We start from the raw sequence: 16,681 nt of genomic DNA on the forward strand, positions 1-16,681 counted from the left end.
CACATGTCTTGTGAAATTATGTCTGAAAACCTTTTTTCAAGTTCCCTTCATGTCCATTAGGACTTTTCAAAATATAAAATACCATCCACCTTAAACATAATATTTTACTTTGAAAGTAAACTAGATAATTTATTTAGTGTTTATGCATGACTTCCTGTGCCACACGAGCAGATTTTAGCTCAATTGAATCGCCTTGTTATGGCGACCGCTAAATATAGAAGACAGGTGGTGGAAATTGACACATTGACTTGAAAACAAAAACGGAACGAATCCGTCACCGTGGCGCCGCCGTTTCACATCCAGTGGAAATCCCCGGTTACACTTACAAACGTTGCTTGGCGAGATCGATGACGAAACCTTACTTCGGGTTCAAAGCACGAAGCAACAGGAAATACACTTTCAACGTACAGCACTTGCAGTTAGCCAACTTGACCACAAGATGGCGTCATATCAGAGACAACAACACAGAAAACAGATTTACACTGTAAACGACCTAATCTTTTCTCCAAATGTATACATCAGTAACTGACATTAAAATCACAGGGGGCGCTGGAGCCTATCCCAGTAGCCCTCAGGCAGCAGCAAAATTATTGCAATTTAGATTTTAGGCCATATTGCCCACTTCTAGTAAAAAGGGGTCTTCTTTTCCTGTGAATAATGTTTTAAAGAGCAGTGTGTTTGTTTTCAGGCCAATTCATATAATAACTTGTTTTTTTAAAGGCCTACTGAAATGAGATTTTCTTATTTAAACGGGGATAGCAGGTCCATTCTATGTGTCATACTTGATCATTTCGCGATATTGCCATATTTTTGCTGAAAGGATTTAGTAGAGAACATCCACGATAAAGTTCGCAACTTTTGGTCGCTAATAAAAAAGCCTTGCCTTTACCGGAAGTAGCAGACGATGTGCGCGTGATTTCACGGGTTGTAGGGCTTCTCACATCCTCACATTGTTTATAATGAAAGCCACCAGCAGCAGGAGAGATTCGGACTGAGAAAGCGACGATTTCCTCATTAATTTGAGCGAGGATGAAATATTCGTGGATGAGGAAATTTAGAGGGGAGGATTAAAAAAAAAAAGTAAAAAAAAAAAAGGGCGATTGCAGTGGGAGCGATTCTGATGTTATTAGACACATTTACTAGGATAATTCTGGAAAATCCCTTATCTGCTATTGTGTTGCTAGCGTTTTAGTGAGATTAAATATTACTTGAAAGTCGGAGGGGTGTGGCCACGGGTGTGTTGACGCCAGAGTCTCTGAGGGAAGTCACGGCAGCTGCAGCAGGACGCTCTGCTGATGTCCCCGGTAAGAGGCGACTTATTACCACAATTTTCTCACTGAAAACAGCCGGTTGACATGTAGTCGGGATCCATGTTCACTTGACCGTTCTGATCCAGAGTAAGCTTCATCTTCAGGAATTTTAAACAAGGAAACACCGGCTGTGTTTTTGTGGCTAAAGGCTAAAAGCTTCCCACCTCCTTCGTTCTACTTTGACTTCTCCATTATTAATTTAACACATTTCAAAAGAGTAAGCAACACAGATGTCCATAATACTGTGTAATTATGCGATTAAAGCAGACTACTTATAGCTTGGATCGGGCTGGAAAATAATGTCCGCTACAACCGGTGACGTCAAACGCACGCGTCATCATACCGCAACGTTTTCAACACAACACTTCGCGGGAAATCTAAAATTGCAATTTAGTAAACTAAAAAGACCATATTGGCATGTGTTGCAATGTTATGATTTTATCATTGATATATAAACTATCAGACTGCGTGGTCGGTAGTAGTGGGTTTCAGTAGGCCTTTAATTTCATGTGAACTTACTGACTGAATATGGACATTTCTCAAGCATGTTTGTCATTTTGTGTCCTGCACACGTCTGTGAAGAACAACTTCTGCTTGAAAAACAGGAGTGTAGCTTCAGGATGGTGAAGGAGGATCCATCAAAAAAGAAGACCAGGTGCCACGGACCCTCTGGCATCTCCTTTTCCTCTTTGACACAGACCCTTCCCTGTAAAAAGGAAGAGGAAGAGGAGGAACACAGTATCAGTCAGGAGGGAGAGCATATTGAAGGACTGGTGGAGTTCCCAGTGACTGGTGTCCCTGTGAAGAGTGAAGGTGATGAGGTCAAAGGTGAAAGTGAGGAGAGGGGAGGGGGGGAGCCTCCAAGCAGCAGCTCAACACAACACATGACAACAGAAGCTGATGGAGACCACTGTGGAGGATCACAAGCAGACACGCTCTTAGCTCCACTATCAGATAGTGAGGACACAACGTCACACTCTCCTGACACTGATGATGAAGACTCTAAAGATGATAAGACATGTCACACTGACAACACTCACTTCACATGTTCTCACTGTGACAAAATCTTCAAATTGTTATGGTTTACTAAGGAGGACGTGACGGCAAACGGACACCAGGTGGCAGTATGTCTAAAGATTTATTGAGATATATATATTTATATATATATATATATATACAAATTTATATATGTAATAATCAATCAACAGAAAACATACTAAGTAAATGGAGCGTGGCAAAAACTCTTGAGTGTATGGTGTTAGTCTAAGTGTGTAAATTAACGGAAGTGTGTTTTACCCAAGTGTTGACAAAAGAGAACGCGGAAGTCCGTGGGGCAGGCAGAGGGTTCAGGTCAAACGAGCGAGGAGTCGAGGTACAAAGGAGGCAGTCAGAATCCAGAGGGAGATCCAGGGAAAAGAGTGAGATGCACAGCTCACCTTGCGGGCGACGGAGGATTCTTGCGGGCGACGAAGGATTCAGTGGGGACACGGTTGAAGACACTGAGAACACGTAGAGGTACAGGGCACAGGGCACAGGGAGAGCAGGTTTGCATAACGCAGGGTGATTGCTTACGGTACGCATTTGGAACCAAGTTCCCGCCCGGATCCCTGTGTCCACTGGTCTTTTATGCTGCTCATCGTCAGTCACAGGTGTGTCCTGCAGCCGGCTGCGGCGGAGAGTGGGCGCGGTCCGCTTGATGAATGCGGGGGCGTGTCTGGAGTGCGCTGTCGGCGGGTCCTCTGGTTGGACTCGCAGCGGAGAGAGACGCAGAATGCGCATGTCCCACAACACAAATACCCTTGTCATCTGAAAACACACATGAGAAGACACACCGGAGAAAAAAACTTGTATCTGTTCAATATGTGGAAGAGGTTTTACACGAAGTCAGTTTGAAATTACACAGGATAATACACACTGAAGAAAAACCTTTTATCTCTTTAATCTGTAGTAAAGGTTTTGTTCTAAGTAACCTTTTGAAACAACACATGAGAACACACACTGGTGAAAAACCTTTTATCTGTTCAATCTGAGGTAAAGGTTTTGTACAAAATAACAATTTGAAAGTACACATTAGAACACACAATGGTGAAAAACATTTTATCTGTTTAATCTGTGGTAAATGTTTTGTACAAAGTAACAATTTGAAAGTGCACGTGACAACACACACTGGTGAAAATACGGTTTCCTGTTCAACCTGTGGTAAAGGTTTTACACCAAGTCAATATTTGAAAGCACACATGAGAACACACACTGGTGAAAAACCTTTTTCCTGTTCAATTTGTGGTAAATATTTTACACATAGTCACCATTTGAAAGTACACACGAGAACGCACAGTGGCGAAAAACCTTTTTCCTGTTCAATCTGTGGTAAAGTTTTTATACAGGGTAACAATTTGAAAGTACACATGACAACACACACTGGTGAAAAAACTGTTTCCTTTTCAACCTGTGGTAAAGGTTTTACACAAAGTCAATATTTGAAAGTACACATGAGAACACATACTGGTAAAAAAACGTTTTCCTGTTCAACCTGTGGTAAATGTTTTACTCATTGTCACCATTTGAAAGTACACACGAGAACTCACACTAGCGAAAATCCTTTTTCCTGTTCAATATGTGGTAAAGGTTTTACAGAGAGTCAACATTTGAAAAGACACATGACAACACACACAGGTGAAAAATCACATTCCTGTTCAATCTGCAACAGAAGCTTTTGTGAACGACCAAACCTTGTAGCACACATGAGAACACACCCAGGAGAAAAAGTGTTGAGTTGCAGTGTGTGTGGTGAAAGATTCTCTTCTAAGTACCAGTGTAAGAAACACAAGTGTGCTGGTGAGAACAGCAGCAGCAAATGAAACTGCAGGATTTGAAATAAACTGTCAAGACTTTAATTTTGGCTTTCTAACAACATCAGCACATATAACGTGTGACTTTGTTGTTTGTGTAACAATCTTTTTAACATGCTTCTACATTTATAGAATATATATTTTATATTAGTGCTTTTTTCAATCAAGTACATACATTAATATGCAACATTGTGTACTTTTATTAAGAATTGAACATAACAATTTGGCTGAAAGGGTAAGAGTAAACAGTACAAGACATATTTTACATAAAATAAACATTTTATGTGTATATATATATATATTCATCAGACAATTTTAGACTTATTCTTAATAATGTTTTCATAGGTGCTTGAAATATTGAAGTGTGACATATTTGTATTTCTAATTGTTAATAATCCCATAGATTAGCACCTTTATATGATATACATATTTACTGGTTCACATCCGAAACATCTTCAGGACCACTTCAGGAAGCATATTATTATTTATTTTACACATCATTTGAACAGTTGTCTTTTGTACAATTTTTTATTTATTTTTTTTCCCGTTTTTTCTTCTTTGTCATGAAAAGGGGACGTTTTTGTCATGAAAAGGGGACGTTTTTGTGTTTGGTGCACTAATTGTAAGTGTATATTGTGTTTTTTATGTTGATTTAATAAAAAAAAAAAATAAACATTTTGTATTTTTTTTTTTTTTTTTTAAATAAAAAATTCTTCTGCGGCCCGGTACCAATCGGGCCACGGCCCGGTGGTTGGGGACCACTGCGCTAGTTGGTGGTAGTGTGAATTCATAGTGTTTTTGTTGCACCCAAAAAAGTGTTAATAATGTACATATTGTACTTATTACTCACAAGTCTTATTTACAGTTTTCATTAAGTAAGTTAGAGGTGTTAACGTCATGAGAAAAGCCGGCTCATGCGTTGAATTTCCCAGTTTTAAGAGATAAGCAGTAGAAAATGGATGGATGGATGTTTAGTGACAGGCTGGAAACTGTCAAACCTCAAGCCCACCAAGTGCTTGAACTCAAAGCAGTTTTACACGGTCATAGACTGAATGTGCAGACCAAGAAAGAAACCCCTGTCCCAAAGTTGCCATCTGTAAGAAAGATATACTTCTAAGACACCCACACGTTCAACCAGTTTTTGGGACAAAAGTTTACTGGTCAGATGAGATTTCGCGTCACCTCCAATCAAGAGTGAAAAGGCTGATCTTTGTACCCAAGCAGGTTTTCCAATAAGACAACAATCTTAAACACACATACAAAACTGCTTTCCAAGGCTTTCAGGCAGGTTTTTATGGAATGTCTGTTCCAGAGGCTCGACCTTAACCCTGCTAAACATTTGAGAACAATGTTTTGAACTGACTCTGTGTCAAGAAAGCAAACACACTTCAATCAAATCTACCAGTATTCCCAAGAACGGGGTCAAATATGAAACCAGAGTTTTGATGGAAGCGTTTTGCTTCATTTTTATGTATTTTACGTGTTGTAAAGAAACCCTGAATTACTCCGTCGTAAGAACATCAGACTTTTATTTTGAGTTTCAGGGAATCAAATGAAACAAGAGCACAGAGCTCCTGCCATCTTAATGAAATACTTGTATGTTTTAGTAATGTATGTATAAAAAAGAATATCTTACCTCGGAGTAAAAGGGAACAAGAATATGAAAATGAACAAGGTGTATCGCCACAATTTCAACCACTTTTACGCTTCTGTCATTGTAATGAATGACGCACGGGGGCGCCAGTAACTCCCATCACATCATGTATTTTTTAAATGTTGATTTTTTTTTTGAACAAAGCACCTACTGAAACTTAACAAAAATATTTAACATTTTTAGAACTCTGAAATGAATAGATAATTATAAAAATAATAAAAAATCGATGTATTTTCCATTTGAAGCTGCTGAACACATCTTTCAGGTTTGTGTACAGATCTGTGCGGCTTCATAATGAACACCGTATTTTTTAATAACGTTTGTTTAGTATATAATGGTTTATGATGACATTGTTATTGAAATACAGATGACACAAAAGAACCATGGTAAGTAAGTGTGGCAAAACAAGTTGGCGGAAGTGACGTCCGGGGCGCGCATGCGTGGACCGTCCGATCAGGTGATAAAGCACGATGGCGTCTGACGGAGAAGTCCTAAACGCGGGCATTATATTTCTGTATTCTTACATATATGTTGTTTAATAGAGTACACACGGTTAATAATTTTTTGTAGCCGGATACATTAGTCTGAGCGCACTTTGACACTTCTCCTGTATGCTAGCTTCACTTAAGGTAGCTTGCAGCTAGTTTAGCAGGCTAGTTAGCTTAGCTTGTTAGCTGCTAACAAAGAGACGCGGAAGTTATTTAAACATCGCTAAGTAGGGAACTAATGTGAGTGTAAAGTGTTGTGATTGTGTGAAAATGTGCGAAAGAACGATAGCAAAGTACGAGGAGGAACTTTGTCCAACAAAAGAGGAGAAGGAGCGAGAACATCAACTACTGGATGTTTCTTATAAGAAACATCATCAAGTTGTGTTACACAGAACAGGTTTGTTTAGTTCTTACTTTCACATCTTTACTAACTTTATACTTGATTATTAACACTATTGTTAAATATATTGTGTATAAGAAGTTTGGTTGTCTTGTGAGGATGATGTACATAGATACATCTGGTACTTGCAACCGCATGGTTGTCGTTATTCTTTTGAATATAACTACCCGTAAAAATTAGTTACCTAGCCCAGTCCATTTGTAGAATACACTTAAATAGACGCATTTGCATATTCAGTAAAAAAAAAACATATAGAAAATGATTATAAGCATCAATAAAAATATACTTTAAAATGTTTCTACACATTTTATTAAAGGCTCAGACAACATCCATCCATTTTTTACCGCTTGTCCCTTTTGGGGTTGCGAAGGGTGCAGGAGCCTATCTCTGCTCCATTCGGGCAGAAGGCGGCGTGCACCCTGGACAAGTCGCCACCTCATCACAGGGCCAACACATATAGACAGACAACATTCACACTCACATCCAAACACTAGGGCCCATTTAGTGTTGCCAATCAACCTATCCCCAGGTGCATGTCTTTGGAAGTGGGAGGAAGCTGAAGTATCTGGAGGGAACCCACACAGTCAGGGGGGGACTTGCAAACTCCACACAGAAAGATCCCGAGCCCAACACCGAACCCAGGACCTTCGTATTGTGAGGCACAGATACCAGTGTTTCCATAAATAGGATTGGTACCTAACAGAACTAGACCTAGGATGGATTGGTTATCGGTATAATAAAACCATTCTCGAGCCCTGCAGTCTACATATAAACTTAAACATCAGTTTTCTCAGAGTGGCGTGGAAGGTGTTTATCCCTAAATCACAAAAAAGCTTGCTGGCACTACTACCCCTGGGCTTTCTGAGCAGGATTCTGAAACAATTATTATATGCAACCTAGAGTTTGTGCAAGCTCTCTTTCTTGAACCTCACCCAGAGGGGTGCTGTGTACATAGGGGTGCAGTAAGCTCTAAACAAGTACACCTTCGCTTCATCAGAGCAGTAATGACATTTTCTCACCAGCATATTGGCTTGGACATACAGCATTCTTCTCTGTCTAAGCATGTCAGCATCATCCTCCATCTTGTCATTGATGATGTGGCCTAAGTATTTAACATTGTTGCACACAGACATGGTTTGATCAGACAAATAGAAACCTGGGAAATGAAGATGTTTATCCTTCTTGGTCCTAAATATCATTACCATACTCTTTCTGGCATTATACTTGATGTCAAACTTGACTCCATAGTCTGAGCATATGTTAAGAAGCTGTTGGAACCCTGCACTACTGGGAGATATAATGGCCAAATCATCAGCGTACATAAAGTGGTTGATTAAGGTGTTGCCCAAGATGCATCCTGTTCTGCATTCTCCCACTGCCTTGACAGGTCATCCATAGACAGGCTAAATAGGCCTGGTGATAGAAGCCCACCCTGCCGTACCACATGGCCAACTCTAAAGGGAGAGTACAAACTACTCCCCCCATTTTACCTGCTTTGTCTGCCTGTCGTAGCAATATGCCAGAATATACCCAGAACACCCCTATCTTCAGATTGGAGTTTGGGTTGGTTGACTCTGTCAAATGCTTTAGATGCATCAATAAACCTTACTAACATTGTAGGGCCCTAAGCTCTGTATTTTTCTACTGCTTCTTTTAAAGCATAAATACACAAGTCAGTGCTGTACTTGCTCTTAAAGCCAAATTGGTTGTCTGCAGTGTTAGATCCCCAACTCTGTATATTATCACACTTTCCAGCACTTTAGATAGCATGCTGGCTCGGGTGATAGGTTGATAATTGTCCATAGTCCCTACCTTACCAGCTTTGTCTTTAATGACAACTAATAAAATAACCTTCAGCATAGCAGCTGGCAGGATGCCATGCATTACCAATCTACCAATATATACCTACTGCATGTACATAAAACCTCATTGTGGTGTTTGGATGTTTTTTTAAGTTCTTTGTCGTCAGAATCGTGTGACTCTAATAGCCTTTATTGTAAGCAGACTTTTGATCGCATCTATTTACTATTTAGAATGCATAAAAAAGAAAAAAACGTGTGTTTTCTTGGCAGCCCCAAAAAAAAGTGTGGTTCCCTTTTAAGTGAAGTCAAGTATATTTATTTAGCTCTTTTCTCTAGTGACCCAGAGCGCTTTACATAGTGAAACTTATTATCTAAATTACATTTAAATCAGTGTGGGTGGCACTGGGAGCAGGTGGGTAAAATACCTTGCTCAAGGACACAACGGCAATGACTAGGATCAAACCTGGAACCGTCGAGTTGCTGGCACGGCCGCTCTACCAACCAAGCCACGCTGGCCTTAGAATATATTAGATTGTATCAAAATCTCATAAAAATCGTAAATACATCCTAAACATGTCTCAATAATTCCATGAACAATATTTTTATTTAGGAACTTTCTAATTTAACGTGTTTCTATTTACACTTCTGTTAAAATGTAATAATCACTTATTCTTCTCTTTCGTTAAAATGTAATCAGCACTCGTTTTGTTGTTTGATATTTTCAATTTAAGAGCTTTAGCAGAGTTTCTGTGGATTATTAAAAAGCATTATAAGGCATTAAATGGACTTTGTCTAAATTAAAGCCTTAAATGGTATTAAAAAGCATTAAGTACGATGACAAGAGGCATTAAAATATTCATGCAATCGTAGGCCGGGACCGATATAAATAAAAATAAACCTAAAAACTTAATTTTTGCCGTAATCAATATATTGCTATGTCAGTGTGTTTCCTTCTTGGTCTGTGGATTTTAAACTGGACTAAGAGGTCTCACTCTGTGCATCGCTCTCAGCACCTGAGCATGTTTATTCCACAGTAGACTTACATGAACAAAGTGAGCCTCTTTTCAGTCATTTACAATCTTTGTTTCGGCTACTTGCAATTCTCCTACACACATTTTCCTGTGTGCAGTAGTGTTAGCGACACTCACTTTAATGTTGGAGATTGAAATAGTCATTTTAATACAAAGCTGTAATACCGGCCCCCACATAACTGCCCAGGATATGCCTGTTATATGATTCTTTAATTTTGAACCTTTTAGAATCAGCATGTTATCGTCCATTTGTGTCAAGGAAGTGAAATTAGGTCTGAAAACCATTTGACAAGTTGACTTAATGTCCATTAGAACTATTCAAAGTGTAGAATACCATCCGCCTTAAACAGAATATTCTACTTTGAAAGTAAACAGGATTATTTATTTTGTGTTTATGCATGACTTCCTGTCCCACACGAGCAGATTTTAGCTCAATTGAACCACCTTGTTGTGTCAACCACTATATATAGAAGCCAGGTGGTGAAAACTGAAACATTGACTTGATAACAAAAAACGGAATGAGTCTGTCGCCGTGGAGCTGCCGTTCCACATCCAGTGGAAATCCTGGTTACACTTACAAACGTTGCTTGGTGAGATCAATGACGAAACCTTACTTCGGGTTCAAGGGACGAAGCAAAAGGAAACACCCTTTCTACCCACAACACTCGCAGTGAGCGAACACGACCACAAGACAGCGTCATAGCAGAGACAACAATACAGAATACAGATTTACACTGTAAACGACCTAATCTTTTCTCCAAGTTTATAGGATAGGACAGGTCTTTATTGTCATTGCACAAGTACAACGAAACTTTGTTTTCAGCACAAACCTGTTCAAGATTAGACAAACAGTGTACAGGGTTACAGAACAAGAACGCTGATGGGTCGCCTTCAGCGATATACATCAGTAACTGACATTAAAATCACAAGGGGAACTGGAGCCTATCCCAGCTGAACTCAGGCAGCAGGGAATTTATCGCAATACAGATTTTAGGCCATATTGTCCACCCCTCGTAAAAAGTGTTCTTATTTTCCTGTGAATAATGTTGTAAAGAGCAGTTTGTCGTCACACCGTGGTGAGGGAAGTGCTGTTTTGGGGTTGTCTGGCAAACCTCCTGTTTTATTTCGAAAATTCTAATCCTCTCGTTTCAGGGCACTTGCCCTTCCTCCTGTGTCACTGGTCTGATGTCTCTCCTGATTGTGCCCACCTGTGTCACCCTCCTTCATGTGTATATAGTCCTCGTCTTCCCCTGTCTTGTTGCCAGAGTATGTGGTCTTGCCACGTACCGCCAGCCTTGTCCACGGCCTTGTCCACGGCCTTGTCCACGGCCTTGTCCACGGCCTTGTCCACGGCCTTGTCCACGGCCTTGTCCACGGCCTTGTCCACAGCCTTGTCCACAGCCTTGTCCACAGCCTTGTTCAATGCCTTGTCTACAGCCTTGAACCAAATTTGATAAGTATTGTCTCGCTTTACTTATTGATTTCTTTGTTCCCTCTGAGAGAGTGATTTTACTTTGCTAAAGTTTTTCGGTCAAGTCTTTTTGTATCAATTCCACAGTGCCTTGTCTTCCTTTTGTCATCTTTCTGGAGCGCTTTTAGTTTGCAGGCTTCTCAACAATTTATAACATACTTTCTGTTTATAGCTTATCGACTCCTGCATGAGTGATTTACCTTTTTGTGGATAATCATAGATTGTTGTTTTTTTATCGTTATTAGACTCGTATAGAACTTTTGCTATTGCCTTTTTCCTCCTTATGGAGTGATTTTATGTTTATTGAAGTATGCCCTATGCTACATATCCTTTGTTGCTTGAATATATCATAGATAGATTTTGTAGCCACTTTGTTTTAATCACTCTGTCCAAGAGATAGCAAAGAAAAATAACTAAATAAAATCAGAGTCAATTGTCATTTTTTTGCACCTGATTCCTCATTGTCGCCATGCCTTAACAGTTGTTTGTTTTCCAGCCAATTCATAAAATAACTTGTTTTTTTTAAGTTCATGTGAACTTACTGACTCAATCTGGACATTTCTCAAGTATGTTTTTCATTTTGTGTCTTGCAGACGTCTGTGAATAACAACTTCTGCCTGAAAAACAGGAGTGTGGCTTCAGTATGGTGAAGGAGGATCCTTCAAAGAGGAGGACCAGGTGCCACGGACCCTCTGGCGTCACCTTTTCCTCTTTGACACAGACCCTTCCCTGTAAAAAGGAAGACGAAGACTCAGTGACCCCCCACATTAAAGAGGAAGCGATGGAACACAGCATCAGTCAGGAAGGAGATCATCTTGAAGGACCGGTGGAGTTCCCAGTGACTGGTGTCCCTGTGAAGAGTGAAGATGATGAGGTCAAAGGTGAAAGTGAGGAGAAGAGAGAGGCGGAGCCTCCAAGCAGCAGCTCAACACAACACATGACAACAGAAGCTGATGGAGACCACTGTGGAGGATCACAAGCAGACAAGCTCTTAGCTCCACTATCAGATAGTGAGGACACAACGTCACACTCTCCTGACACTGATGATGAAGACTCTAAAGATGATAAGACATGTCACACTGACAACACTCACTTCAAATGTTGTCACTGTGACCAAAGTTTTAAAAACCATAGTCATCTGAAAAGACACATGAGGACACACACTGGGGATAAACCTTTTTCTTGTTCAATATGTGGCTTATCTTTTACAAGGAAGGACAATATGAAAGATCACACAAAAACACATAGAAGAGAAAAAACGTTTTCGTGTTCTTTGTGTGATTCGAGATATGCACGAAGTCGAGATTTGAAAAAACACCTGAAAAGACACACTGGAGAAAACCTTTTTAAGTGTTCTGTGTGTAATTCAAGTTTTGTCGAAGATGAACATTTGAAAAGACACATGAGAACACACACAGGAGAAAAACCTTTCACCTGTTCCCTTTGTAGTAAAGGTTTTGCACAAAGCCACAATTTAAAAGTACACATGAGAACACACACTGGTGAAAAACCTTTTTCCTGTTCAACCTGTGGTAAAGGTTTTACACACAGTCAGAGTTTGAAAGAACACATGACAATACACAGTGGAGAAAAGCCCTTTTCCTGTTCAATTTGTGGTGAAGATTTTGCACGTCGAAAGTCTGTAAAAGTACACATGAGAACGCACACTGGTGAAAAACCTTTTTGTTGTTCAATCTGTGGTAAAACTTTCACAGAAAGTCGTTGTTTGGATAGACACACAAGATCGCACACTGGTGAAAAAGCTTTTTCCTGTTCAATCTGTGGTAAAGGTTTTACAGAAAGTCAGAATGTGAAAAGACACATGAGAACACACACTGGTGAAAAACCTTTTTCCTGTTCAATCTGCAACAAAAGCTTTTGTGAACGATCATACCTTGCAGCACACATGAGAACACACACAGGTGAGAAAATGTTGAGTTGCAGTGTGTGTGGTGAAAGATTCTCTTCTAAGTACCAGTGTAAGAAACACAAGTGTGCTGGTGAGAACAGCAGCAGCAAATGAAACTGCAGTATTTGAAATAAATGGTCAAAATTTTAACTTTGACTTTCTAACAACATCAGCACATATTACATGTGTGACATTGTTGTATGTGTAACAATATCTTTAATATGCTCCTACATGTATAGATTAGATATTTTATGTTAGTGCTTTTTTCAGTCGTGTACATGCATTAATATGCAACAATATTTATTGTTATTAAAAATTGAAAAGAACGATTTGACTGAAAAGGTGAGAGTAAACACTACAATACATAGTTTACATACAGTAAACATTTTTTGTGTATATACATCCATCAGAAATGTTTTTGACTTATTCGTATTTGAGTTTTTATAGGTATTTGAAATATTGAAGTGTGACATAAATTAGCACCCTTATATGATATACATATTTACTGGTTCACATCTGAAACATCTTCTGGACCACTTCAGGAAGCATATTATTATTTACTTTATACATCATTTGAACAGTTGTCTTTTATTCACTTTTAAAATGTGTAACTTAATGAATCATTTGTTGGGTCTCTATAATCTATTTTATTAATTATCGTTATTACTTTGTATTATGATGATTGTGTTGTGATTGTTTTATATGTATGTCCCCAGACCTTTATGCAATATAAAAGTGACAGAAAACAACTGAAATTGTTTGTGATAGGATGCTTTTGTTTTTACAAACTTGCATTTGTGGGTAAAACAAAAACTCCCATTATTGTGTATTAAACATTTGTTTTTGTTGTTTTTCTTTTTGACATCCCCAAAACAATATCAATATCAATCAAAGTTTGGAGGGTCAGGCAAAAGCCAATATTGTACATCATCCCACACATATTTTCTTTGCATACATTCATAAAATAAGCTCTTTGTTTTGTTTCCCTATCACAGAACGAAGTCTTGTCTTCAATTGCAGAAGTTATTTTAAGTGGTCAATTTGGGGCTTTTTTTCTAAATGAACTCCTTTGCCTTTGGAAGAATGAAAACTTCCAATGTATGATTTTTTTTTTCTTCCAGTAAAATGTAAATAGTAAATAATTAAAAAGATGATATGCTGCAATTAGAATAGTTTAAACGAAAGCCTTTTTAATTGTTTAAGACCTACTGAAATTAGATGTTCTTATTTAAACGGGGATAGCAGGTCCATTCTATGTGTCATACTTGATCATTTCGCGATATTGCCATATTGTTGCTGAAAGGATTTAGTAGAGAACATCCACGATAAAGTTTGCAACTTTTGGTCGTTAATAAAAAAGCCTTGCCTTTACTGGAAGTAGCAGACGATGTGCGCGTGACGGCAATGGTTGTAGAGCTCCTCACATCCGCACATTGTTTACAATCATGGCCACCAGCATAGGGTTGGGCATCGAGTATCGAGTATCAATTGGAATAGGGACTAACTTTCCGATTCTCCCGGATTCGTTCAAAAGTTAAAATTTCGATTCCTAGTTTCGATACCCAGTCCGGAGACCGGAAAAAAATAATAAGTCCGCCGACCCGGAAGAAGAAGCCGCTGAACACCAACAAAGAAGCGCCCACCGCCGGAAGTGTTAGCATAGCCGAGCCTATGTAGCCGAGCGAGTCAGTCAAGCATGGATAGCGGGCGTCGGCGGTCAAAAGTGTGGCTTTTTTTTACTAAAAAAAATGAAATATCGGCGAAATGTAACACGTGCGACAGGACTGTTTCGTGCTTAGGGGGGGTGCACGTCGAACATGATGAAGCACCTCCGAGTTCATGGAGTACTAATAAATGTGTGTCCCGTCTTCGACAGGAGACACTATCTGTCCAGAACGCTCACGCATCCTGCCTGAGAAGGCGCATATGGTCATTTTCCTAAACAAGAACTGTCTCTGATTTTATACTGTACCTGCTGCTAATCTGGACTGGGTTTTGCATGTTGTTTCTTATTGTTTATTTGCTTTTCTGCACCAGGCTAGCCCATCAGTGGGAGCACGGCAACATGTTCAAGTACCTGCAGCATCATACACTTGTGTGTATAAATGTGTTTTCATGAGGTTTCCTGCAGCATCATACACTTGTGTGTAAATGTGTTTTCATGAGGTTTTCAAAAATAAAGCTCTCTTGACGAAAGTGTACCCCTGTGAAAATGTATTCACAAATTTTAATATTTATATTCAAGTTCATAGATTTGATATTTATATTCTAGTTGAAAACAGCCCTGTGAGGAATTTATAGTAAAGTTCATAAAAAGTTAAAATGATTAAAATTTATGGAGAATGTCAGACTATTTAATTCAGAAAGACTGTAGGTCAGCTAGCTCATTTAAAATATCCTAAACTTTTTTTGACCGTGCTTTTTTTTTTTTTAAAGAAAGAATCGGAATCGAGAATCATCAGGAATCGTAATCGAAACAAAGAATCGGAATCGTTGGAATTCAAACGATACCCAACCCTACACCAGCAGCTAGAGCGATTCGGACCGAGAAAGCTACAATTTCCCCATTAATTTGAGCGAGGATGAAAGATTCGTGGATGAGGATAGTGAGAGTGAAGGACTAGAAGAAAAAAAAGACGAGGGCAGTAGGAGCGATTCAGATGTTATTAGACACATTTACTAGGATAAATCTGGAAAATCCATCATCTGCTTATTGTGTTACTAGTGTTTTAGTGATATTATATAGTCATACCTGAAAGTCGGAGGGGTGTGGTGACCGCCAGTGTCTCTGAGGGAAGCCACGGAGGAGCCAAGAAAGTCGCAGCTGCCTCTTCAAAGGGGAACATTATCACAATTTATTCAGGGTTAAAACCAATAAAAATCAGTTCCCAGTGGCTTATTTTATTTTTCAAAGTTTTTCTCAAAATTTTACCCATCACGCAATATCTCGAAAAACGGCTTCAAAGTGCCTGATTTACACCATTGCTATATCCACCCGTCTATTGTCCTGTGACGTCACTGCGTGAAGCCACCAGAAACAAACATGGTGGATAGCACAGAAAGGTATAGGATAGTAGCTTGGATTCAGACTCAGATTTCAGCGCCGTAAGCGATTCAACAGATTACAGCTGTATTGAAACGGATGGTTGGAGTGTGGAGGCAGGTACCGAAAACGAAATTAAAGAAGAAACTGAAGCTTTTGAGCCATATCACGACAGACAGCGGCACGGGAGGAAGCGCGGAAGAATTCGGCGATCGATTTCTAACCAACGATTGGTATGTGTTTGTTTGGTATTAAATGTAGGTGGAGGGAAAGGCTGGATGCATATATAGCTGCAAATGAGGCATAATTATGCAATGTGTACATACAGCTAGCTTAAATAGCATGTTAGCATCGATTAGCTTGCAGTCCTGCCGTGACCAAATATGTCTGATTAGCACACTCCACATAAGTCAATAACATCAACAAAACTCACCTTTGGGAATGCCGTTGACTTTATCGTTGGAAATACATCTGCTTTGAGTGTCGCAGGATATCCACACATTCTTGCCATCTCTGTCGTAGCATAGCTGTTGTCGGTACAGTGTGCAGAACAAACGAGGGACTTTCGCATCTTTTGACCACTGTTGCAACTTGAATCCGTCCCTGCTCGTGTTGTTACACCCTCCGACAACACATCCAAGGTACGGAAAACAGTCGGAAAAAAGGAAAATAACAGAGCTGATTGGACTTGGTGTGTGTAATGTGTTCGAGAAAATGGTGGGTC

The 16,681-nt window shown here is 39.4% G+C and overlaps 2 protein-coding genes across 5 annotated transcripts in view; one reads left to right on the forward strand and one right to left on the reverse strand.

The window, feature by feature from the left end:
• Positions 1-5,869, reverse strand: part of LOC133545421 (oocyte zinc finger protein XlCOF22-like) — an 11,209-nt gene extending 5,340 nt beyond the window's left edge. Inside the window, exons 1-4 of the mRNA XM_061891008.1 lie at positions 5,796-5,869; positions 2,883-3,116; positions 2,747-2,809; positions 1,830-2,016 (exon numbers count right to left, since the gene is read on the reverse strand). Of these exons, the coding sequence (XP_061746992.1) occupies positions 1,830-1,986 (157 nt within the window). The 5' untranslated portion in view covers positions 1,987-2,016; positions 2,747-2,809; positions 2,883-3,116; positions 5,796-5,869. The remainder of the gene's footprint in view (positions 1-1,829; positions 2,017-2,746; positions 2,810-2,882; positions 3,117-5,795) is intronic.
• Positions 5,870-6,247: 378 nt separating this feature from the next.
• On the forward strand, positions 6,248-15,115 carry LOC133545446 (zinc finger protein OZF-like). 4 transcript variants are annotated; one of them, XM_061891054.1, is made up of 3 exons: positions 6,277-6,698; positions 10,687-10,991; positions 11,599-15,115. In XM_061891054.1, exon 3 carries the CDS (start codon positions 11,649-11,651, stop codon positions 13,026-13,028), a length of 1,380 nt encoding a protein of 459 aa, XP_061747038.1. In that variant the 5' UTR covers positions 6,277-6,698; positions 10,687-10,991; positions 11,599-11,648; the 3' UTR covers positions 13,029-15,115. The 4 variants fall into 4 exon arrangements, with proteins under 4 accessions (XP_061747040.1, XP_061747038.1, XP_061747039.1 ...); XM_061891055.1 differs by having other exon boundaries at positions 10,772-10,991; XM_061891056.1 differs by lacking the exons at positions 6,277-6,698; positions 10,687-10,991 and adding an exon at positions 6,248-6,270.
• The last annotated feature ends 1,566 nt before the right edge of the window (positions 15,116-16,681 follow it).

The sequence above is a fragment of the Nerophis ophidion genome, linkage group LG28 (assembly GCF_033978795.1).
Source record: "Nerophis ophidion isolate RoL-2023_Sa linkage group LG28, RoL_Noph_v1.0, whole genome shotgun sequence".
In the NCBI taxonomy this organism is placed as follows: domain Eukaryota; kingdom Metazoa; phylum Chordata; class Actinopteri; order Syngnathiformes; family Syngnathidae; genus Nerophis; species Nerophis ophidion.